The sequence below is a fragment of the Onychomys torridus genome, chromosome 1 (assembly GCF_903995425.1).
Source record: "Onychomys torridus chromosome 1, mOncTor1.1, whole genome shotgun sequence".
NCBI lineage: Eukaryota > Metazoa > Chordata > Mammalia > Rodentia > Cricetidae > Onychomys > Onychomys torridus.
Genome location: NC_050443.1, coordinates 110,026,617 through 110,051,370, shown reverse-complemented (window position 1 = coordinate 110,051,370; position 24,754 = coordinate 110,026,617). Strand labels below are relative to the sequence as shown.

Genomic DNA, 24,754 nt, shown 5'->3' with positions numbered 1-24,754 from the left:
TCGTTTGGGTTCCTAATTATAGTTACTGCTATATTTCAAAAAGAACAAGAAATAAAAATACTACACTGATATTTACTCCAAGCCAGGTTTGCTGTGTCTTCTGATAGCCTCTTGGTGTGATAGGCAGTGTGGAGAAGCAGATGACAAGCTGGCATCTGGCTCTGCCTATGTCACCAGGTAGCTCTATGCCAAGTCAAGTCTTTATTTCCATCCCAGTCTATGGGTCTATCAGATGGGATTGTGGGACCACATCAAGAACCTGCTCTCCCACCCCTGGAATGTGACTCATCACCTTTTCAGCTCTTCATCCCAATGAAGGCCATGGCAGAGGTCAAAGGGTCACATCTGCTTGGGTAAGGGGCCATGGGTCAGTGGAGGAGGCCCTTCCCCTCAGCAGCTTCTGTCAGGAGAGACACTCAGGAACTCAGGACTGAGGCAGTCAGGTTCTGTGAGGCTGGGGATGCTGAAAGCACTGCTCTGCCTATAGGGTGCCTTGCCCCTGTCTACTCAGTACCTGATGGCTTCTTGAACTTTCAGTCTCCTTTCAGAGGAGACAGTCTATGCCTTTTTTGTTTCCCTCATTGGTCCCCAGTGCCAAGACATTGTGGGGCATGGATTAGATGTCAAATGAATGTGTTCTGGGTGGATGAAGGCTGGGTGGACAGACAGATGGGAAGATGGACCAATGCCTGCATGGTTCTAGAACCAGCTCCCTTTGAGATCTGGCAGAATTTGTGCCAGTTTCAGGTTAAACACTCCATTCTCATTTCATATTCCCTCCTTTGTGGTGAGTAGATTTGCCAAGTCTTTTCTCTCTTTGTTATGTTTTTAAAATAAACTAAGAAAGGAAAGATGGCTAGGATAGAGGTGTTCACACAACATGGTCATAGACTGAGCAGAAGAATAGGACCTACCTACTTCACATAATGTGCTTATAGGACCCACTGTCTTCACACATGACCATAATGTGCTCACAGAGCCTACTGTCTTCACACATGACCATAATGTGCTTATAGAGCCTACTAAATGATTATCATGTGCTCATCACTGACCAGGTTGACCCCTTCACTCAGGCTGTCCCTGAATGAATAACATTGAGATGTGCCACTTGGTCCATGTCCAGAAATTAAGTGTAGAGCTTAATGGCTTGATTATCCTGAAGATGTAGGTGGGGGGTTGGGAGTGGCTATGGAAGGGTGGGTGCCAGTTGACCCTGGAGTCCCTTTCCTTCTACATTTCTGTAGACAGTCACAAAATGGAACAAGATAAATGCAGCTGGGAAGATGGCTTATTTGCAAAGCCCTTGTTGTACAAGCATGAGGATCTGAATTTGGATTTCTGGCATCCCCGGAGAAAGCTGGGCATGGCTATAGGCTCTGGTAATCCCAGTGCTGGGGAGGTAGAGGCAGGAACATTCCTAGGGCTTGCTGACCAGCCTGTCTAGGCATCTGGCAAGCTCCAGGTTCAGGGAGAGACCCAAATTTAAAAAGATAGGGGGAGACTTTCCTTGTTGAATTCTGATTTTTATAAGCAGGTACATGCTGGGGATATCTTTGTGTATGCTGTGAATGTGTTGTTCTGATTGATTGATAAATAAAATGCTGATTGGCCAGTAGCCAGGCAGGAAGTATAGTATAGGCGAGACAAGCAGAGAAGAGAATTCTGGGAACAGGAAGGCTGAGTGAGGAGATGCTGCCAGGTGCTGCTACCATGAGAAGCAAAATGTAAAGTACCAGTAAGCCACAAGTCACGTGACAACTTACAGATTAATAGAAATGGGTTAATTTAAGATATAAGAACTAGATAACAAGAAGCCTGCAGTGGTGGTGCACACCTTTAATCCTAGCACTTGGGAAGCAGAGGCAGGTAGATCTCTATGAGTCTGAGGCCAGCCTGGTCTACAAAGTGAGTTCCAGGATGGCCAGAGCTGATACACAAAGAAACCCTGTCTCAAAAAACCAAAACCACCACCACCACCACCACCACCACCACCACCACCACCACCATCACCACCAACACCACCAACACCAACAAAACCAAACAAACACATACACACTCATGCACAATAACACGACAATAATTAGTTCAGTTATACAAGAGTCTCTGCTGTTTAAGTGCCTGTGTCTTGGCCTCACGTCTCTCCTCAGAGCTGTGCTGAACATTTTCATCTTTCTGTTAGGGACTCTGATTAAACAGTGTCAGGCCCTGTTTATCCAGCCACTACAGACTACTGGCTATGTATAAAGCAGGAGGTGAGGTATGGGCAGCAGTCAGCTGGCCATGTGGGAAAGTTGGGGCTGAGGCTGAGACCCCCTGGGCTTCTGGCGAAGTCTTCCTCTCATTTGGTCCTAGATTGTGCCCTGTAACTGACTGTTATGGTTCCAAGGAAAGATAGATGTGAACTGCATCCAACTTTCCAGTGAGGGTCAGCTTCCCTAAATGACTCTTTTTCTCTTCCTGACACATTTTGAAGGAAACCATCCAGCAGATTCTCAGTGGGCCCTTAAAAATGCCACAGAGCTATGAGCTGCCAGCAAAGCCAAATATTGTGAGATTCAAGTCCTAGGTGTTAGTAAAGGTTATATTTTTGTTCATCCCGAAGGAAGAAATTGGGGGTGGGGATGGTGGCAGCAGAGGTGGTTGCCCATTGTCCTCTCCCCAGATCCCCAGATCTGCCTGGATTCCCGGAGTCCCATCTGCCAACAATGGTGGATAAGCTTGCCTGGTCATGGTTATTTAAGAGGAAGGCACAAGAGCCAGGCTTGGCCTCTGGCTCACAGTGGGAGCCCAGACTCTATGGCCCAGCATCTGCTCCCTGTCTGTTTGCAGGAGAGGCCAGTGCCTCTACAATGTGGGATAACAATGCCTGGACCTTCTTCTATGACAACAGCACAGATGGCGAGCCACCATTCCTGACCCAAGACTTCATTCACGCCTTTCAGCCCGAAGCCAAGCTCATCGTCATGCTCAGGGACCCCGTGGAGAGGTGAGTGTGTGTGGCGTGGGGGAGAGTGCCATGCTTTGCATTTTTGGTGAAAAGAAAGGTTGTTTTTTTTAGCACAGCATTTCCATCTCATCACAGAGATTTGCCTGTTTAAGAAAAATAATAAACAAGCTTAACTTGCAACGTTATTGCTATTTCTTACATAAATGTTATTCTTAGGGCAAGCCTCCCTGCATTTAAACAAAACGTGGTCTATTTTCTTGGCAGTTTTGACTGTGGTCTGTGGGTGCTAGCCTCTGGTGGGTCTGACAGAGAGACAGAGGATACAAGTGCTGTTAGGGCTGGGGTGCCCTTGGTGTCAGGTGTGTTGGGGTCTCTGTGTGCTCTGACTCCCAGAATTCCTTATGGCTTTGGTTGGTGGGTCCTTTCCCCTATGCAGCACTGAACATGCACCACCCCCCTTCCTCCCTTAGCTTCTCTGGAAACTGAAGAAGTGGGGAATGACTGACAGGTTGCTCTGCCTCTGATGAGGTCAGGGCTTGCCCAGGTCTGGACGGAGCAGAGCTGGTAGGTTGATCAGACAGTACCTGGATGGCAATACTGTGTACGGTAGACTGTCAGGACCTTTATATCACTTAGCCTGCTGTGCCTCCCAAATACCATCTTATCTGGAACAAGGGCTTGCCACTCAAGATGGCCAGGCTAGGTCAGAACAGCTCAGCTTCCTGTCTGGAGATCAATGGTCTTTTGTCCACATCTTGTTCTCGTTTATTCTCCTGTAAGCCATACAGTCCAATCTAATCATTTTAAACTATGATAGCTACCTGGTATTTAAAGATAGGGTCTGTAGCCTTTTGTTTCTTATTTTCTGTGTTTTCCTGTGGGCTGAATTATAACCCCGCCCCAAATAAGATATTCTGAAATCCTACATCCTGTAGCTTTGTCTGGAAATTGGACCTTTGCAGATGGATTAGGGAATTTACTGTGTGAAGAGATTGAAGGATGTGGCCACAAGCCAAGGGATGTACTCCCTAAAAGCTGTGAGAGAGGAACCTCAGAAGAAACTAGCCTTCTTGACACCTACATTTGACAAATCTAACTTCTTGAATGATAGATGTCGTGTGTGGCACTTTGTTACCGCAGCCCTAGGAAATGCCTATCTGATTTCTTCCTGGGATGGCATGGTTTCCAGGCCCCGACCATAACAGTAGCTGTGTTTATTGTAGAGGTGTTAAGGGAATGCATCAGAAACTATAAAGGAAATGGACCATGCACGATCTCCTGTGTAGGTAACTGTTAGTTATGTTTTTCCGTGTATTCTTCCATACTTCATTCCTGTGAGATGCACACATGTGCCATGTGCATAGATCTGTGAGTGCAGTTTTGTGAATGTGCAGTCTAGCACCTAGCATGGCTGCCTGAGAGCATATGCTTGCCTCTCCCACTTGCTGAGCTGGGTTTCCAAATTCTCATGAGGCTCTAGAAGTCCCCAGCTCTTCTTTACATTACTGGACAGAGGACCATCGGTCTGGGGCAGCCTGGGACACAGCAGTCTCCTGGGTCCACACCACAGGGCAGCCACTTCATGTGGTCCCCAAGGCATACATGTCTACCTTCTCTTCTAGGCAGGAAGTGGACCCTTCACCACATGCCTCCCCACCCCCGTGGAGTGGGCTGGGTTTTCCTGGCACAGAAGAGCAGGATTATACACCTGCAAAAGATAGGCTTGAGGAAACTGAGCCTCGCCACTGCTGAGGTATTTTGACAGCTGCTTCTCCTCTGTCCCCCATGCCACCTCAGCCCAATTTCCCTGGTAGAACTTTCTTTCTGATCACCACACACGTATCTTCTGTTCTTCCTACAGCTTAATTCTGAGGAAGGTCATCAGATAGTGCCCAGTTTCAGGGCCTAAGAACTGAGGCTTTGGCAAGCATTCTGGGCTGATGAGGACTGAGCTATCTGAGTTGCTTCTATGTGTATCAGCCCCAAGGAGACTCAAACCACCAGGTTAGCTGGAGAGACAGGCATGTTGCCAGTATTTGTTTTGGTCCTACTGATGACAGCTGGAAGGGAAAGGAGCAAGCTTCCCAGTGCAGAGGACCCCTCCATTGGAGGAGCTGCTCCTGGGCTGGGTTTTAAAGGATGAGTAGGAGTCTGCCATACAGACAAGGATGGAAAGTAATCTAAGGAGAAAACTGCCCTGAGTAGAGATGTCTTAGTCAGGGTTCTATTGCTGGGAAGACACCACAACCACAGCAACTCTTATAAAGGAAAACATTTAATTTAATTAATTGGGGTGTCTCGCTTATAGTTTCAGAGGTTCAGTCCATTAACATCATGACTAGGAGCATGGTGGTGTGTAGGCAGACATAAGTGCTGGAGTAGTAGCTGAGAGTCCTACATCTTGAAGGCAAACAGGAAGTTGACTAAGACACTGGGTGGTATCCTGAGCATAAAAAACCTCAAAACCCACCACCACAGTGACACACTTCTTCTAACCAGGACACACCCACTCCAACAAGGCCACACCCACTCCAACAAGGCCACACCTCCTAATAGTGTCACTCCCTATGAGATTATGGGGGCCAATTAGATTCAAACTACCACAAGAGAGGACATAGCATGTAGAGACCTCACGTCTTCTTGATGGAGGGTGGAGGCATCTTCCCCCAGAGGATCCTTTCCTAGAATTGTGCGTCCACTTCTGAGGGCAGGAGCACCAGGAAATTGAGCCCTGGAGAAGCAGGACAGCCATGTGACTAGCCTTGCTCACTTACCTCAGCATCCAAGGGAGCACACTAGGGAAGGAGCTGCCTCCAGTGGAAGGGAGCTGGCTCAGAGAAGCCTCAGAGTGGCTGCAGGTCTTTGGCCTGAGGTGGGGATCACTTGCTGCTAAAACCCTCCTCCCAGCTGGGCCTCTCCAGGCCTGGGAGCATTGGCTTCAGACCATTGAGCAGGGCGGAGTCTCCTGCAGCAGCCACACCACAGGACGGTGGGTGTCTTTGTCAGAGTGCTGTGTGAAGACTACCTGGGGTGGCCAGATGAGGGACTATAACTTGTGATTGTAATAAGGACCCTCAGACTTGAGTCCTTCAGCTTGCAAACTATTTCTCTTGAGGGTACATTCACTAGGCCGTTGGCTGTCCTGTGCATTCCCACAGGGCAATTCAGTAGGGACAGTGGAGGAGGAACCCGGGGCAAGAAGATGTTATTTCTCTACTTGCTGAGTTGAGAAGGGTGTCTTAATGGGTTGGGATCTGGGAGTGGACTCTAGGTAGTATGGAGGATAGCCCAAACTTGTTATGCATAAGGATTCTGGAGCTATGTTGTAGGAATGGTCAGTGCATGTCACCCATTAGCAGCCACACTTTCACAATGAGGGTCCCATGCCCCAGACCTAGGCTGGCTTGGAGCTTCCTGATTTTCTCACTTGTTCAGGATCTCTGTCTGCCATCAGGATTGCAAGTGAGTGGTGAGAGGTGATGTGTAAGTCTTGTATAACATTAAAAGGACTAGCCTTAATATTATACTTCCCAGGGGCTCAGGAGAGAAACTATAAACGGCAAGAATTATTTTCAGAAAATGAATCTAAGTACACCAAGCTCTTTGTCTGAATACTTTATTCCTCTGGGATAACATCCTATCCACACAGCTTCAGTTCTGTTCTCGTGCCTAGCTCCTTTCTTGCCTGATTTCTCTCTACCTTTATCTACTGTTCCCTCTAAATTCTATCTTCATTCTCTCGTCTTAATTGTGCCTCATCTAGGTCCTTTTCATTTTGTCCTTACCCAACTAGTACTTCCCCATCTGACTCTTCCTCATCTTCCATCTCATCCACACGTTCTCTCTGGTCAGAATCCTCCTTCTCCCTCTCCGTTCTCCGTCCTCAAGTTCTCCACCCCTCTCTTCCTCTCCATCTCCTTAGGCCTCTAGGTCCTCTCAAATCTCAGAGGTGTTCAGTTATAAACCCCAAGCCATAGCAACCCCCCCCCCCCCCAGCCAGGCCACCAGGCTTGAACTCCTACAGGGTCATAAAGGCAGGTGAGACTTTTCCTCAGGCAGTGACTTTCAGGCTTTCTTTTACATCCCAAAAGCTAATGGTTAAAGGAGGAGGTCAACTGAGCGCTAACATCAGAGTGTATCAAGAGGGGGACCCGTGTGCCCAGTTTACATTCCTAGAAGTAGTCAGGTAAGAAATTAGGAGTCTGTTAATAAAGCTGTAAGGAAATTGGGCATCACACTAAATTGCACAAGAAATAAAGCTATCCTCCTGACCTAGGAGACAGGTGTTTTCTGTTAGGCCTTGGATGCTTGATAGGTATTTTAGATAAATACATTGTTAGGAGTTCTTGGAAGCATGCATAGCATTACAAGAAAACCACTGTAGGAACCAGCTAATATATATAAGAAAAGCTAAAATATCATTAAGACTTCTTAAGCCATGACTTGACCTTTGGAGAAGTCCTTGACTTTTCCAACTAGTAGTTTTTGTGATAGTAGCTATCTGTATCCCATTATGTCTTCCTAAGGCTTGTAGCATGTAAGCTCTATGTCTCAGGGATGTAAAGAGTGCTTGTAATGTCACCAGAGGATTTGTCCCTATTCAGTGAACACTGGTGTGATGGACACACTGGAAGAGGCAGAGATAGACACAGAACTCACCTGTGCTCAAGGAACCTCAGGTGCCATAGGGAGAGGAGACCCCTGTTCAGTGTCCCAGCCAACAAGGAGTCTCGTTTCACTTAGATGTGTTACATCTCTGACCTAGATGTTCTTACTTAGATAACATGTGCCTCCTCTGTGTCACCTGTCTGGCCTAAAGTGACCTGAGACATTTCTCCAAGTAACCTGGCCTGGCCAGTCCTGCCTCATCATAGTTCATGATGAAGCATTCACGGTTTGTAATTCAGGAAGACAGAGAACTTTCTTAAAGCTACATGAAATGGCCTTTTTTTTTTCATGTAGGAAAAATATCTATGATGATTATTGATGTATCATATCAGAGTTTGGGAAGCTATTGATCTGTGATTTGAATGTGGATGCTGGCAGAGGGAGAATGTTGAGGCCAGCTGCTCTGGCCACCATCTCTGGTCCATTTATTATGACCCTCACATGGCTGCAACACCGGGAGGTGGGGCTGGAAAGTCACTTGGAAGATACGAGTGTGTCTACCTTTCAGGGGCTCTTGGGTGAGGAAATGCAGCCACTGACATGAGACGCTGTGGGGGGGGGGCGGTCATGGAGGTCAGGGAGAGGACAGTGTTTTGAGGAGAGCCAGTTCAGGAGGGATCAGTACACCTAGTGGCTACTATACTAGTGTTGGCCTTGAACTCTTCCTCAGAATGATCTCTGAGAAGTTCTGGAGCACTGAGCAGTCACTGGGAGGAGCATTCCCAGGTGATGCCACCAACAGTTGCACTTTTGCAGCTGAGCCTGACCCGGAAGGCTATGATTTGGTGTAGGCCTCTGAGCTGGATCGTGTAACTTCTGACATGGCCTGGCCTGTTGCAATCAGTTGTTGCTTGCTGGGTAAGGAGCACGCTTAGTACAAGATCATGGTGATGGCTGTACAACTCTGTACATAGTCCAAACTGACTCGTCCACTGAATTCTATGGTCCATGCTCATATCTGGCTATAAAAGGGCTCCAAGGGAAAAAAAAATTACTATGAAAGGAGAAACCCTCTGTAGAGAGGGGTTTCACCAAACTAGTGACCTGGAGCCTGAATTTGCAGAGTCCCCATGTGGAGGGGAGGGTAATGAAGAGACCCGTTGTCCTTCATAACAAACATTGCTGACAGCTAGTGAGCGATGCAATCCCCATTAGCTTGTCCGAGTGATAAGTGACCAGAGAGTGTGCTGGTGTGTGCTGGGCTCCAGAACACCCATTTATTGCTGTTGTCATTTTTGTAGATGAGCATGGTGATGCACCATAACACACTGGCTTTTGGGGATGATGGGCAGTGTCATATCTTGTGTCATCCCATGTTTGTTTGCTGCTCTTTTGCCCATTGTAATTTGTTTTTAACCAGCCTCCTGTGACTTATTAAGCAGTTCCAGAACACAATTGACTCTTGCTTCCAAAACGCCGGGTGCCCAAAGTGATAGAGACGTCAAGTCATATCCTCAGACCATTGACTCAAATGGCTGGCATCCATGTTGGTGAGCCACTGGCTTGTCTCCTACCCTAAATTGGGAGGGACTTTGGGGCCAGGCAGACCTTGGTTTGTTTCCAGGCTGTGTGGCCTGGAGTGAGCCTCCGAACCTGTCTTAACTCCAGTCCTCTCTGTGATAGGGGTGTGGATCTCATGGGGTAGTTCTGGGGACAGAATAAGAACATGCATGCTATAGCTAGCATGGAGCCTCTGCAAGTCCCTCATCAACAGCCACAGGCTGGAAATGGAGGGGATGTTAGAGGCTAACCTGACTTGGCCTTTGCAAAGCCCAGGATCCAACAGATGCTTTATTCCCTTCCCCCCCTTTCCCCCAACTGTGGAGGGGTAAAACAGAGAGTCTCATACATGGAAGCCAATCAAGTACTCAGTCACTGAGCCACAACCCAGCCCCAGATCCCATTTGAACCACTGTCACTATGTGGGCCTCCGATTTGTGCCGACTCGGAGCAGAGCTCCCTAACTGAGCATCAGTGGCCTTGAGGTACCCACCCAGGTATTATGTGATGGGGCATTGTCTGTCTCTGTGGGGATATGTGGTAATATTAAGAGGAGCCCTCTTTTGCCCACAAACACACCCTTCTATCACCTCTCCTGGGGTTCCAGGACCCTCCTCTGTACTCCACAGAGCTGACAAGGTATGTCTGGCCTTCACGCAGGCCCACAGTTACAGATCTGCACCAGCAGGCTTCTAAAATAACCACAGCACAGAAGGCCTGGAATGTTCTTGGGCTTATATTTGGAATTGCTGTTGGAAACAGTCTTGGCCAAATGTAACACCCATCTGTTCAGAGTGGTTTGGGACTGAGACGATGGGGTAGATCACAGGAGGGGGCTGGGCAGCCCTGACACAGAGTGTAGGGGACTTTTGGGGGGCCCCCGCCCCTCATGCTACTTCACCCCCTCCAGGCTAGGCTGCTGGAGTCACTGCCCTCACTGGGGAAAATTTCCCTTTTGTGAAGCTGAACTTTCCACCCCCTGGCCTATCCTTCAGGGGTTCAGAAGAGCAATCGTCCTACCAAGTCTTTGTTTCCCTGCAGATGCCATGCCTTCCCCAATACCATCTGGCACCCAGAACCAAAGATGGGTGTCCCTTTCAGTCTAGGATTGTCTGCCACCTTCCTGTACCCTCCCCCAGACTTTTGTTGCTATCTTCGTCACTGAAGCCTCAGGTGGCATTGGTGTCCCTATATAGGGTCCTGTGATGATTCATACTGCTCACACCGTGTTGCTTCTCTCCTACGTCATCACAGTGCTATTGGGGTTAAAGCCTAAACTGTGAGTGTTTAGGTCTGTGTCTTTCCATTTTATGTTGCTACACACTCTTGCCTGCACTGGCTCTTTCAGGTCCTCTAGATAGATATTCTTGATCTGCTGGCTGTCATTTTCAACATTTTTTGAGGGGCTTTAATCATCTAAGTGGCTTGTCAGTCATCCAAGGTCATTAGCCTTGTGAATGCTTTGTCCTCATTCCTCAGAGGACTCAGCTCCTGCCTTGCCATGGCCCATCTTCTGGTTTCCTTCAGGAGATGTGGCCTCATGGCCAGTTCTTTCTGTACATTTGAGGCCAATGCTCAGGGTCTCTGGTGGAGAATGGCATTGAATAAAATAACCCCTCCATCTTCTTTGGGTTAAGGACTGCACCATTTTTCTAGGCTGTTCCAGTAAATCATCCCACACTCAGTGGCTCTAACCAACAGATATTTTTCTGTTCTAGTGTGGAGGTGGAAGTCAGAAATCAGGATGTCACACAGGGTAGGTACCCTCCACAGGGTCTGAATCTGTCCTATGCCTACCGCTGGCTTGCAGCTTCTGGTGGCTTTCAGTGATCTTCAGTGTTCTGTAATTGGCTACTGGAGTCTGTCTCTGCCCCAGAAGTCTCTCACCTTGCCATGAAAGTAACTTCCACTAATTTAAAAGGTTGAGAGGTAGTACATAAGTTTGCCTATGGGTACCCCGAACATGCAAATCTATAGCCTCACCTGGGTGGGGTGGAGGTTCCTGGATGGACCATTGAACACATTCCAGTGTTCTCCCAGGAATTACTTCCCTGTCTCTGAAGAACTTCATGGGATCAGCAGGCATTTTTACTTGGTACCAAGAATTGAGTCTGTTTTTAATTACTTGTTTTATTTATGAATCAAATGCCTCTAAGAATTGTTATTACTGTAGGGGGAAAATGCCAGAAAGGAACTTTGGGTTGTTTATAGCACTGGGCATGGCTTGGGCATATTTGAGACCTCAAAGCCCACCCCCACCTTGACATACTTCCTCCAACAAGGCCACACCCACTCCAACAAAGCCACATCTTCTAATCATGCCACTCCCTATGAGCTTATGAGGGCCAACTACATTCAAACTACCGCAATAAATGAACCCTGGGGATCATTCTGCTCATGCCTCATGAAAGCATGGGACGTCTTGAAGCAAGCCATTTTGAAAGTAGTGTTGTTGTTTTAATTTAGATTGTGTTGTGGTGTGTGTGTGTGTGTGTGTGTGTGTGTGTGTGTGCACATGCCAAGGCATGCATGTGAAGGTCATAGGATAACTCTCAAGAGTTAGTTCTCTCCTTCTACTATGTGGGTCCTCTGGTGGTCCTTGCAATCTCTACAGTCAGCCGTGGAACAATCCAGGGGAGGCAGAAATGAAACTTGTTTCATTTTGGCTTTAGTTAGCCATCACGGATTCAGACTTCTGGAGTCTGACACCAGGCAGTGTATTTTAGCCATATTTAAGCACTGCACCATTTTGGAAAAAAGTTTCCTGATGCCAATTAACTCAGTTCCCTGTGTACAACAAAACTTAAGGTACATTTATATTGAAACTGTTTACAGAGTACATAGGGCTTCTTCCATAAAGATGAGTTCTGTTGACTTAGAAACAATGTTCAAAATGAGGCTCTAGGGAGAATGACTGAGGTTAACATTTTCCCTGTGGCAGGCAGGATTGGCCTGGACCTAAGAGAATGTAGAAGTCACTTGGACTGTTGTAAAATACAAGTTGACACCTCTCACAAGGGTGGAATTTATGAACTGAGAAGCAAAGCTCAAGATTTGGTGGGAAAAGGTCTGGACTAAACAAATATAATATTCTGGGGATTTGGGTGAAGCCTGGTCTTATAGATAACAAAGGATCACCGGGTTGTAAACTCCATCCTTTCCCAGCGTTCTGGGTGGAAGACAGGTAAACATCTTTCTTTGAAGAGACAAGCCTGTGTGTTTAACTCTCCTGGCCTCTTTGGCGCTTATCTGTGTGCACAAGGACCTCTTACATACTTCTTGGGTCCCAGGGGTTGAACTCAGATTGACAGGCTAGGCATTGGGCACCTTTACCTACTGAGCCACCTTGCTGGCCCCAAGGCAAGTTCTTTTGAAATGTTTGGCTGGCCAAGCTGAAATCAACCAAGCAGTCCATTCTGATCTGTGCACCGATTTTAGCCCAATGCTGAACAACCCCAGACATCTCAAGACGTCCTCTGTGGACCTCGGCTGAGAAAGAATACTCTGGGAGACTTCAAAGACGTTGTGCCAGGTGGGGGGTTGAGGTCAATAAGATGCCTGTGAAGTGGCACATGGGGTGTTACAGTGCTGTCAGATGTAAGAATGGTGAAAGCGTCCAGCAGTAGGCCTGGAAGGAGGCTGTAGATGCATGGAGCTCAGTGTAGGTGGAAACACAGGGGTGAGGTTCAGTGCAGATATCTCACCCCTGGATGCATAAGGATGAGGAGACTCACTGGAAAGAGAGATAACCGGCTGGAGATGTGGGGGACCAGAGAGTACAGAACTGGGAGGAGAGGGCAGCATGCCACAGAGCCCCAGTCACTTGGCACCAACCCAGCATCGCCCTTAGTAGGGGGTGCAGTTAGGGTTTTCGTGTTCATGAAGGGTGTCTTACAGAGCTGTGGGAGCATGGGCAGGTGTTTGCAGGAGGAGCAGAGAGAGAAACATCTGGAATAACAAAGCCAAAAAGAGGGGAATTCTTGCTTCCTCTGTAAGCAGAAACGGAGGCGAAATAGAGTTAGGAGACACATCCCAGGAGTTCTCAAAGTGAAGAAATTATCCCAACATCTGCTGAAACATTCAAACAGACCTCATTTCCGGCTGTTGCTGGAGGTGTGGGGCTGCTGTGGCGGGGCTCTTCTGTGGAGGAGAGAGAGATTGAGCTCAGCTCGGAATACAGCAAGAAGCAGGGGCTGGGAGTGGAAAATCACTAGGGGAGCCTGGAGGGGAAACCACTGCACCAGGAGTCTCCCTCAGCAAGCCAGGGGACTAAATATCCGCTGCACAGGAGGATCCCTGTCAGGTCAGATGGTGGTCATGGTTTGAGAGTTGGGGTGGGTTGCAGACAAACCCGCTAAACCACGTCTACAACCGAAATGTCAACAGACTTCTTTAGCTATTTCTAATAGCCTCCCATGAATTTTCCGTCCCTCCCCTCCTGTTCCCTTTCTTCCCCCCCTCCCCTCCCCTCCCTCTCCCAGGGGTCTAGATTTGTAGTCAAAGCTAGCCTTGAACTCAATGTATAGTTCAGGTTGTCCTGGAACTCAAGACCTTTGTTCCTCAGCCTCCTGAGTGCTGGGATTACAAGCCTGCACCTTAGCACCCACCTTCATACCTTCATAATTTCATTCTCTCTCTCTCTCTCTCTCTCTCTCTCTCTCTCTCTCTCTCTCTCTCTCTCTCTCTCTCTCATTTATTTGTTTTTCAAGACAGGGTTTCTCTGTGTAGCCCTGGCTGGCTGTCCTGGAACTTGCTCTGTTAGACCAGGCTGGACTCTAACTCAGAGATCTGCCTGCCTCTGACTCTCGAGTGCTGGGATTAAAGGCATGTGCCATCCTTTTAACAGCAAGATTCTCGCCAAAATGGGACAATGCACACTTAAAAATGGGCCACTGACAAGTGAGGTTAAGGGAGGCTGGCAGCTCCTGTGGAAAGTGTGGTTACATGCAAATGCACATGTGTGGTGTCTGCACAAACACGTCGGTCTGCAGGTGTTTCCATGCATATTTGTGGGTGCTTTTATTCTGCTTTGAGACAGGGTTTTTACAAAGTCGCCAAAATTGGCCTACTAACTTTTATCTATCCCCCACGGGCCTTGAAATCAGGGGTTCACCTGCCTGAACCTTCTAAGTGTTTCCATCACAGGTATGAACTACCATTCCTAATTTTTAATATATTTTTAGACATTCAGAATATCTATGGGGAAAATCAGGAATTTCACAGGGGATGTAATACTGCATGGATGGCATGTACCCTTGGTTTAGTTCCCTTCGAGAGAAGGGAGTGGGACAGAACAGAACATTTTCATGCCTTCTCTTGACTGTTGAATGGGTTTTGAAACTGGTTGTGGAAACAGCCTCTGTCTGAGGTACCTAGAAGGAATTTTGAACAGCAACATGGAGTAATGAGATGGCTCAGTGGGTAAAGGCACCTTCTGCCAAGGCTGAGGACCGAGTTCAATCCCTTGACACCCATGGTGGAAGGAGAGAGCCACTACTGCATGTGGTCCTCTGACCTCTACATGCATGCTGTGGCATGACACTACCCCCACTCCCAATAAAGAAATGCATTTTCTTTCAAAAGCCAATGTAGGTGAGACAATCTAGCAACACACCTGGTGGACCTGAGTTTCCTTTCTGGAACCTGTATAAAGGTGGAAGGAGAGAACTGGGTGCACAAGGGTGTCCTTTAATCTCCACACTGATGCTGTGGTGTGTGCATGACCTCCCACACCCCAATAATAAACAAAATAAATTTGACAAAACCAACCAACCAAATCAAACAACCACAAACTAATAACAAAAGCCACACTGGGTGGTGTTTGGAGACAGTGTAGACATGTCTGAGTGGAAAGGGTAGGTGGTGTGTTGTGGGTAGGAGCAAGAAGGGAAAGGAGGGAGGGAGGGGGCTTATCTGAAGGAAAGGGAAGAGAAATGGTTGTATTTTAATAAATCAAACTTGCTAATGTAATGGCAAGATGATTTTCATTGTCACCCACATGGTGTGGTGCACATTCTCGGATGGTAAGATTATCCATTTATTTTATTCACAGGTTGTACTCAGACTATCTCTACTTTGCAAGTTCAAATAAATCTGCAGATGACTTTCACGAGAAGGTGACGGAGGCTCTGCAGCTGTTTGAAAATTGCATGCTGGATTATTCACTGCGCGCCTGTGTCTACAACAACACCCTGAACAACGCCATGCCTGTGCGTATGCACCAAGCCAGCCCATACAGAGCGGGGCCACTCCGATGCTATTATGTGCAGGGGCCATGGTGAATGGGGGTTTTTAGCGCAGAGATGAGGACAGAGCAGTTGAATGTGCAAATGACTCTTGAGCAGTGGCTAATGTGGAAGCAAATACTCCTGGCTGGGAGAGCCATGAAAACATCTGGATCTTTCCAGCCTGCTACTGTGTCCTTCCTTGCCTGTCACCCAGACACTTGGCATCATGCATCTCCTCCCTCTACTAGAGAATCAGGGTGCACTTAGGACTGCCACTTAGTAAGGCTCCAAAAGCACGCTCTGTAATTAGAGATGTCAGACAGAAAACACCAGTCCTCAGGGTGTCTCAGAGCACAACTGAAGCATGGGCTGTTCTGTTGGTTTCAAAATTACCCACTTGTGAGTCCGAATGCTCCCTCCAACAAGGTCTTCACTGAAGAATGTTCTCTTGGCTCCTTATTATTTGGTCTCCTCTTAAGTAATACACCTAAAGTTCTAGCCTTATGCAAGCAAAACAAGACAAGACAAGACAAAACAAAACACTTGCTGGCTGTGAATCCAGTAACTACACTGCTCATCTCTACTCTAGGCTCCCAGGTCTAAGTGCTCCCACAGTGAGGCTCTTGTGTTAGGTAGCTACTTGTTCCATGTATGGCCATGTCATACATCAGTTATACACTGATCTCTGTAGATGAGACCCCCTACCCCAGGGCAGTAAGGCTCAGGAGAAAGATTCCAGTCTCTCTGTCTGGCTTCTCAGACCATCTTTTCTTACTCTGGACTATCTTCCTGCAGGCATTGCTGTTTGGCAAGGAAGACTCAGCATAGGTGACCACATTTTCAGATAGGCAAGCTTTGGAGGCAGACCATGGCATGGGTTCACCACGGCTTTTCCTGGCTGTGTGTCTCACACAACTGTCTTAGCCTCTCTGAAACTCAGTTGCTTCATTATTAAACTGCCAAACTGTTATGGGAATTCAGGATTGAGAGATGTTTCACGTGTGTGTGTCCGCATCCGCAAACGTATGGTGCTACACTCTGGTTCAACTGGAACCCACCAAGGAGGAAGTTCTCCAACCTGGTTGGAAAGTCTTAGATTCCACCAGTGTTGGCTGCCCACCAGCCTGGGGCTGTTCCTCTAGGCAGGCCATCCTATTGCTGGGCCTTGCTTTAACAGAATAGGGACGCCGAGGCTGTATCTTGTTGCCTTCTGTAGCCGGCTACTCAGGGATGGGGAATCTGAGGCCCAAGTCTAGGCTTTGAAACCCAGCTTTCTTTAGGGCTCCAACGTGTGTCATGCAGCGGGCTCCAGAGGGTAGGAGAAGGCAGGTGGTCTGTTGGGAAATTCAGATATTCCTGGATGCAGCCTGCCTCGGGGTTGCTTCCACCCTGGGCCTTCTGCAATTTCCTGTTTGTGGTGATGGTGCAAAACCCTCAACACAAGCCTGCAAAGTGGGTGGGAAGACAGGGGCTGAGAGAGGTAGGAACAGGCCAGATGAACAGTGTGGGGTGAGGTGTTTGGCGAGTGTGGCTCCCCAAAGAGGCAGGGACATTCTTACTCAAGCAGTTGCCACCTCTGTCTGGGAGCCCTAAGAAAGGCTTCACAGAGGGAGGGACAGTGTGGGCACATGTTAGCCTTGGCTGGCTTCGTGTCATGGGTAGAGAGAGGCAGGGATTTGGGAGTCCTGACACAGGCATAGTTGGGTTTAATAGCTGGGAAGTGAGCTTCTTCCACCCTGTGAAGGGGTCAGCATCTGATAGAAGCAGATCTGGATGTGGTGACATTTCATTCTACCCTGAGGTTTGTCCTAGGAAAGGCAAGGCCTGTACCATCCAAGCTAGATGCACTCTGGCTGTCTCTAAATAGACAGGATATCGCAGCCATTTCCTCCCACAGAGAAGAAGGTGTGTGTGCCTGGTGTGTTTCCTTGCTTCTTCCCATCTACAGGCCGACTGACCATGGGAACACCATTGGAACTGGGTGGGAAGTTCATCCCCACCTCTGGGTGTGCTAGAAACATCCTGACTAAATGTTTGTCAAGTCCATTGGTGAGAGACCAGAAGTATCTTTGATTCATTGCTCACTGGGTACTATCTTCAACTTTACATCCTCACTGACCCCTGAAGTTGCTCCCATTTTACAGACGGGGACACTGACACTCACTGAAGGTGTACCCCACCTGCGACTAACAACAGGCTGCCAGTTCTGATAGCCCTTGAAGCCTGTCTTCCTTTCTGTGCTCTTAAAAGTGGTTCTGAGGCAGCAGGAGGCGTGTGCTCTTCAATTTCATCTATGACGTGTCAACGATGACAACGCCATAGCCTGGTACCTCTTGTCTAAGGGAGAGAGCTCCAGGGGCACAGCAGTGACCCCCTTGAGGTGCTTCATGGAACCCATAGGGTGCTCACTCTTTACCAGAGCTCCTCTGTGGTGGAAGGGGCATCATGGTCATGAGGGATTGGACCTCATGACTGGACTTTGTCGGGAGTTAGGTGTCGAGTCCAGGCAGACACCCCTGCCCTCCTGGTCTCTGGTTCTTTGTCAGTGAGTCACGAGGCATCCAAAGGCTCAAAGGCTTCCTTCAGCTTTGGTGTCTTCTAATTTTAAATGTATTGGGCCCTTGCCCTAAATATTTCCTCTCTGTTGGTTCTATTTTTGTTCCCATCCTATGCTGGACAGACATGAGTTCAATGGGACTTTGGTGCTGTCTTGGGGGTGTCTTCATGGTTTCCAGTTGCAGTGGTGTTGTTCATGTGTAGACAATGTCCCTGAGGGGTTCAGAGCTCTCTCTGGCTGAGGAAGGGGGTTCTGAAACCAGTAGGTGGAAAGGTCTCCCTTTGGGAGCCAACACATTTTTAGGCGTCCCACGTCCTCCCTCCCTGGACCACCAGCCCTCCCTCCCTGGACCACAGTCCTCCCTCCCTGGACCACCAGTCCTCTCTCCCTGGACCATCAGTCCTCCCTCCCTGGACCACAGTCCTCCCTCCCTGGACTACAGTCCTCCCTCCTTGGACCACAGTCCTCCCTCCCTGGACCACCAGTCCTCCCTCCCTGGAGCAGCCTTCCCTCTGAGAAAGGCCCTGTGTAGTCCAGGATGGTTTCAGAGGTTGTTCCGTGCCCAGGGCAGATGCAGGGACAGGATACAGCTACTCTAAAACACCAGTGTCCTGTCACTGACAGCCACCCCCTTTCCTTCTGGGAAGTTGTCAAGTTACAAAAGTCGTTTCTCCGGAAGAGATCAACCTCATGAGGTCAGGCTGGCTATAAGATGGTTGGTCAGAGACAGAGGAAAGCCCCTGGAGACCTGACCTAGCACGGTGTTCTCATCCCTATTCCGTGTTGGAGGCTACATGTGTTTTTGTTACTAAGACTGGCACACGCTCATCTCCTTCAGCCTGGTTTGAAGTCTCTGTGAGCCGGTGTGTAAGGCGGTACCAAAGCCAGGCTCAGGAACACCTAGTGAATTTTGGAGACAACTTAGCTATGTGCCATAACTGTTTTCCTTCCTCCCCATCTTCCTACATCATTAGACAAATGAGGAAATGGAAAAAGAACAGTGAGAGATGAAGACGGTTAGCATCTGCCTGCACTTTGTCAAATGCATCCTTACTGTGTCGTTAGCACTGTGTCCAGGAGCTCCCCCAGGAGCTAACGTGAATGCTGACACAAAGCTTTGTGCGAGGTGACTTGATGGCCCTGCCCCCAGGAATCTCAAAGTCACGTTGGTCAGGGAGAATGATAAAGAGTGTTTACCTCAAAAATAAAATAATAATAATAAAATAAATAAATAGATAGATTTTGGGGAATGAATGCCCCAAGGCGGAGCCTAGGACTGGGAGGAGCCATGGAGGAAGAATGGATTGGAAGTTGGAGGCAGCTCAGGGCTTTCCAAATGGAGAGTCCCAGGGCCAGTCAGGGCCGGCTCACTGCTTTACAAAGCACATGCCTATGATAGGTAGAAGGACAGAGTGTAGAGATGAGAGATCCAGCCAGGAGCCCTGTGGGTGTCTAGTGGGTGTTAATAGGAGTGGACGAAGAGGGTCTGAGTAGGTAAGGGGGGGTGATGCGTCACTCCCACGTCTGACGCCAGCTCAGCTGTGAGTTCTGGGGGAAAGTCACCAACCATCTTCAAGTTAGGTATTGCAGAAGAGTTCACAGGACACACCAAGGGCTACTGTGACCATGACCACAACTTATGGCATGGAAAGGATTCAGAGTCCCATCCCAGCAGTGATGGATGCATGACCACATGGCCACAGTGAGGAATCTTACCACCTCAAGTTGTAATGTCCAGGGGTTCTTACTGGGACTCCATCACATTACTGACCCTCTGGTTATTCCGGAGACTGGAATCACCAGAAATCACTGACAGCTTGACTGGTGCTCACATTCTAGGGAAATGAAATTGCTCCTGCTGGGCAATGCAATCCAGAGGCCTTAGCGGTCCCCACCTAGGCAGAGGGAAAAAGCCGGACCTGTCTTTGAGTGGGTCAGTTCTTTATTACAAGTTGGTAGTTTGGCATGAGAGAAGGAACAGGGTAAGGACTCAGGAAGTGAGTAGGAGGGGAGGAAGAAGGCTTTGCCTGTGCATTGGTTTTATCCCCCTATGGTTACATTTCAAGGACATCACATACATTCATGGTCATGGTCGTCCTTATATCTTACAGTGTCTGGGGTGTCTTTGAGGTGTCTGTTTTTGACTTTTCATGGCCTGTTGTGATTGACAGCAGGGAGACAGCCACCTACATGTGATGCAGAGAACTTGTATGCCCTTGGCTTCTTTCCTGTGTTTCTTCTCTCACTTGTGAGTAGAGGTTGGAACCACCCATGGGCTGTTGTGAAGATTAAATACAACCCTAAGTGTAGGGATTCTTTGCACATGTGGCAAGGATGCCTTGTGTTAAAAGTTGACTTTGGAAGGTAATGGTTTGCTAAGACAGTCTGTGTTGGTTTACAGAGAGATGTCCATCGTTCTTTGGAAAAGCACCAGGGCTGGGGAAGTGTTTTCTGCAGTAACATCTTCCTCTTCCTTTCTAGGTGAGGCTCCAGGTCGGGCTATATGCTGTGTACCTTCTGGATTGGCTCACTGTCTTCAATAAGGAACAATTCCTCATTCTGCGTCTGGAAGACCACGCATCCAATGTCAAGTATACCATGCATAGGGTCTTCCAGTTTCTAAACCTGGGTATGTGTCATACTTCAGACAGAGGCTCAGCATAAATCCCAGGGATATGGGCTTTCTCATTTGTGTGTGTATTTACAGTGTGTGTGTGTGTGTGTGTGTGTGTGTGTGTGTGTAAGTGTATGTGTGTATCTGCACCTATGTGTGTTGGGGTATATGTGTGTGTGTATCTGTACGTGTGTGTGAGTATATCTGCACCTATGTGTATTGGTATGTGTGTGTGTTGAGGTGTGTGTGCACACTCACAGGTAAGCCAACATCTAGTGTCTTCCTCACTTTTCTCTTTTTTTTTTTTTTATTTTATTTTTTTAAGAAAGGGGTCTCACTGAACTCAGCTTGTTGTTTTGCTTAGACTGGCTAGCCAGGGAGTCTCAGGGTCTGTCTTTTTCCCCCTTTCCAGTGCTGGGGTGATGCTGCTAGGCACAAGCTGCCATATCCAGCCTTTAAAGGGGATGTTGAGGATTTAAACTCAGGTCCTCATGTTGCAGAACAGGCAATTACAACTCCTTTACCTTTTGAGGCAACTCCCCTTACCCATGGCATGTGAGCTTTTTAGGATTGTGTTAGCTTAAGTGTAAAATAGGAAGAGATGGGCTGTGTGAGGCCCAGGGACCCCTGAAGAGATGCCAGCTCAATTTCTATTTACCTAGTATCTGTTGCATGGGACATTGTGCATGCGGTGGTGGGCAAGCTCTGGAGAGGAGGTAACTCCTCTGAGATATTTCAACCTAGAAGAAGGAGAAGGAAGCCCAGCCTAATTCACAAAATGACTGTTAGTATCCCTGAGGTACTGTCTTAGTGGGCCTAGTGATGCTGGGGGAGCCTCAGTTGCTGCAGGACCATAGAGGTGTTAATGAAAGGTAAGCAGATATGGATTGGATTCTGAAGTGGTTCAAGGTCACAGTGGGTGGCTAGGACAGTTCTACAGTGACATGGAGTTTAGAAGTCTGGCTGTTACATCATCTTAGGTGTTGGCTGGTGGGGAATCCCTGGGTTAGAGATGGCTCATAGTCGGCCTTGCGCCTGCCTTCAGCCTGAGGATGCTAGCTGAAGGGCATTCTGCTAACTGGCTATGCCACTGGCTGGCAGAGGCACATACAGAGGGAAAGCGTGCTGCCTGGGTATAGATGAGTCACTCAAGGACAACTGCTGAGACTGTAAATGTCAGGTCACACCACTTTTCCATGGGACGTTTCCCATAGCCCTATCTAATGACCTGACCTGGGAATTCTGTTAACTGAATATTTCTTGAAATATATCTGACTACCACTGGGATCCAGGACTCTTCTCTTCCCTTCTTCTTTATTATTATTTTTTCTTTTTTGAGAACTGGCATGGGCTGGAATACAGACTAAGACTTAGAACCATTTTTCTTTGATTGGACCACCTATAAATCTCTTGCATTATATGGTTGCCTTTTATTCCTAAGAGGGACAGGGCTGTAAGGTCAATTTTCTGCCTTGCATACCCTGAGACACGGAGCTATTGCAAGGGTTTTGGTAGGGTCCTACAAGCTTGGAGTCCAGAAGCTGGGGAGCTAGTTGTTTAGTGATGGGTTGAGCCAGTGAGCAGGTGATGACCCAGAAGCTTGGGGTGGGGAGGAATAGCCTCATGTGTAACCCCTGCTGGCCTGCCTTGGGGTATTTCCCCCGCTAAAGCAATTGCGACATGTACAGGGACCACCAGTCTTCCCACCCTGTGGTCACTACCCAAGAAAGAGGAAATAGAATTCCTCGGGCTTAGGCCCTTTGCGTCACTCAAGAACCCAAAGTGGAAATGGTGGTGGCAGAATTCCAGGCAACCAAAGTCCCCACACGTGTGTCTGGTGCCCTTGGAGGTCAGAAGAGGGCGTCAGATCCCCTGGAACTGGCATTACAGAAGAGCGGGTCCTGGGAATCAAAACCAGGTCCCCTGCAAGAACAAGCACAGTTAACCACTGAGCCCCTTTCCAGTCCAACCATCTATCTTGTTACGAGAAAGTCTTGTTCTTGCATGAAGTACAGCTGGGATTCTTGTGACGTCCCCTTCACCTCCAGCCACACCTCCAGCCTTACAGGATCATTTCCTTCTCCTTATAGGGCCTCTAAGTGAGAAGCAAGAAGCTTTGATGACTAAGAACCCTGCATCCAACACGCGGCGTCCTGAGGATCGGAGCCTGGGGCCCATGTGGCCAATCACTCAGAAGATTCTGCAGGACTTCTATGGGCCTTTCAACACGAGGCTGGCACAGGTCCTTGATGATGAAGCATTTGCCTGGAAGACAACGTGAGAGCTGAGTGCCTTCTGCAGGAGCTAGGCCTACTGACTTTATCATTGCCATGACTTCAAAAGTCTCCTGGTGGAGAACTGTCACCCACAGTGTGGAGAAAACCACTGGCACCCCATCTTCTCCTCCCAAGGCAATAGTTAATTGGTACTATTTTGACATTTTTCTTGCCATGTTCAGTAGCTCTGCACTTGGTCACTGGGCTCTTCCACCTGAAGCCTTGGAAAGTACACCAGGGCTAGGTTTCTGTCTGTTCCCAGAGTGCCTTGGAGCTTAGGAGGGCAGGCTGGCACCCAGTGGGTAGGAAGAGGAGGCTTTGGGAGGCCACAGACCAGCCCTGACCTCCTACCTCCAGGAGAGCTTGTCTGGGCATAGGGTTGGACAGCCCTGGGATCCGATTAAGCCCAAGCTCACTAGAGGCCATGCTTTGGGGCTCACTGGAACCACCCTTCATGTGTTATTTCCCAGCGCACCTTGCATAAATGGCTAACCCCATCCAGCAGAGACCGGAGCTGCTTGGAGAATGGAGGCTCTTTTCATTTTTGTTCATAATCCCTCAGCAGCCCTTCCGCGACATCAGAAATGAGCCTCTTCCCCTTTGCTAGCCCACAAGAAAACAAAACATCGGCTGTCGGCAATGCGCTCATCTCTCTGACCTCCTGTTATGCCCTGGTAGACTTTATTTATGCCCAGCATAGAGAAGGAGCACTCTTGAACAAACTGCGTCTTGAGTTTGACAGGCCCTGCCTCTCTTTTCTGCTCCTTTGGATGTTTTCTTGAGGAATTCAGTTTATATTTGGAAAGGGAAGTCTTGTGTTAATGCCAGATTAGAGCAACCTCAAGGCATTGAACAGTTGGCGGGAAAGGAAGTGAAGACCTCGTCATGTGTGGAGGGGTCACCAGAGAGCACGAGACGTTTTGGTTTTTGGTTCTGGCTGCCTACAGGCTCCCTCCCTCCATCTTCCTGTTGGAAGAATCTTTTATCCACATTCTCTGTCATTTTGGCCACAGTTTCATACTCACTAAGGATCTCAAGACACCCGTGTCCTCAGAAACACATCTCACAGACTAAGCTTGGGCTATATGCGCTGTGTGGTGACTAGGAGGTAGCTTTGTTCCTTATAGAACTTTCCAGGCCTTTTAGGAACTTGGTATGCAATGAATAAGCTGAAGGTCTTGTCATCCAGGGAATACCAGAGAGAACAGCTTAAGCCCATTTGGCCCGCAGGGCCAGGTGGGAATGTCAAAAGCTTCTCCCTGGAGCATTGCCAAGGGATGCTTCCTGTGAAGCTATGTCCTCAGGTCAGGATCCCTCCACCAGCGTCAGACTGTGTACACACTACATACCCGACTGTCACTTGAATGTGTGAGAATAGCTGGGTGCTGGCGGCAGAGATCGTACAGTCGTTGACTTCTGCTGTCCACCTTTGTTGGAGTTGGGATTCTTAGTCCATTGGAAGGATCAGAGAGCTCTGGGCAGCAGCATGGACCGGGCCAGTTCTACTACTGAAGGGGCTATGTGTCTGCATCCCAGAACAATTCCCCCTTTTCTCCCAGCCAGCATTTGGCTCAGCAGCCAGTGGGGAAGTCTGGCTTGAGTACAAGGATGCTTTGGGATGAAATGACGAGAGAGAGAGAGAGAGAGAGAGAGAGAGAGAGAGAGAGAGAGAGAGAGAATATTTATTTGGAATACAGAGTGTGTGTGTGCGTGTGTGTGTGTGCGTGCATGGGTGCTTACACTGAGTGGGTTCCCCTCAGCTATCTTGCTGATGAGGCTTCTCCCTCCATTAGAGACACGAGGCCTTTATGGATTAATTTCTCCACCAGTCAGCCTGTCATTTCCAGGACATATCTTACCGCCCCACACCAACCACGATTATGAGAGATTTTTCTTGCGCGCTCCTATGCATGTGAATAACATGTAGCGTAATTCTGCTTCTTACAGAAGTATTGCCAAAGGTAT

General features: G+C 48.4%; 1 protein-coding gene across 3 annotated transcripts in view; it reads left to right on the top strand.

The window, feature by feature from the left end:
* Nucleotides 1–24,461, top strand: part of Chst15 (carbohydrate sulfotransferase 15) — a 76,983-nt gene extending 52,522 nt beyond the window's left edge. For all 3 annotated transcript variants that reach the window (XM_036209490.1, XM_036209499.1, XM_036209480.1), the window contains exons 5-8: nucleotides 2,830–2,986; nucleotides 15,168–15,324; nucleotides 20,381–20,528; nucleotides 22,604–24,461. In XM_036209490.1, the coding sequence (XP_036065383.1) occupies nucleotides 2,830–2,986; nucleotides 15,168–15,324; nucleotides 20,381–20,528; nucleotides 22,604–22,794 (653 nt within the window). In that variant the 3' untranslated portion in view covers nucleotides 22,795–24,461. The remainder of the gene's footprint in view (nucleotides 1–2,829; nucleotides 2,987–15,167; nucleotides 15,325–20,380; nucleotides 20,529–22,603) is intronic.
* Nucleotides 24,462–24,754: the final 293 nt, after the last annotated feature.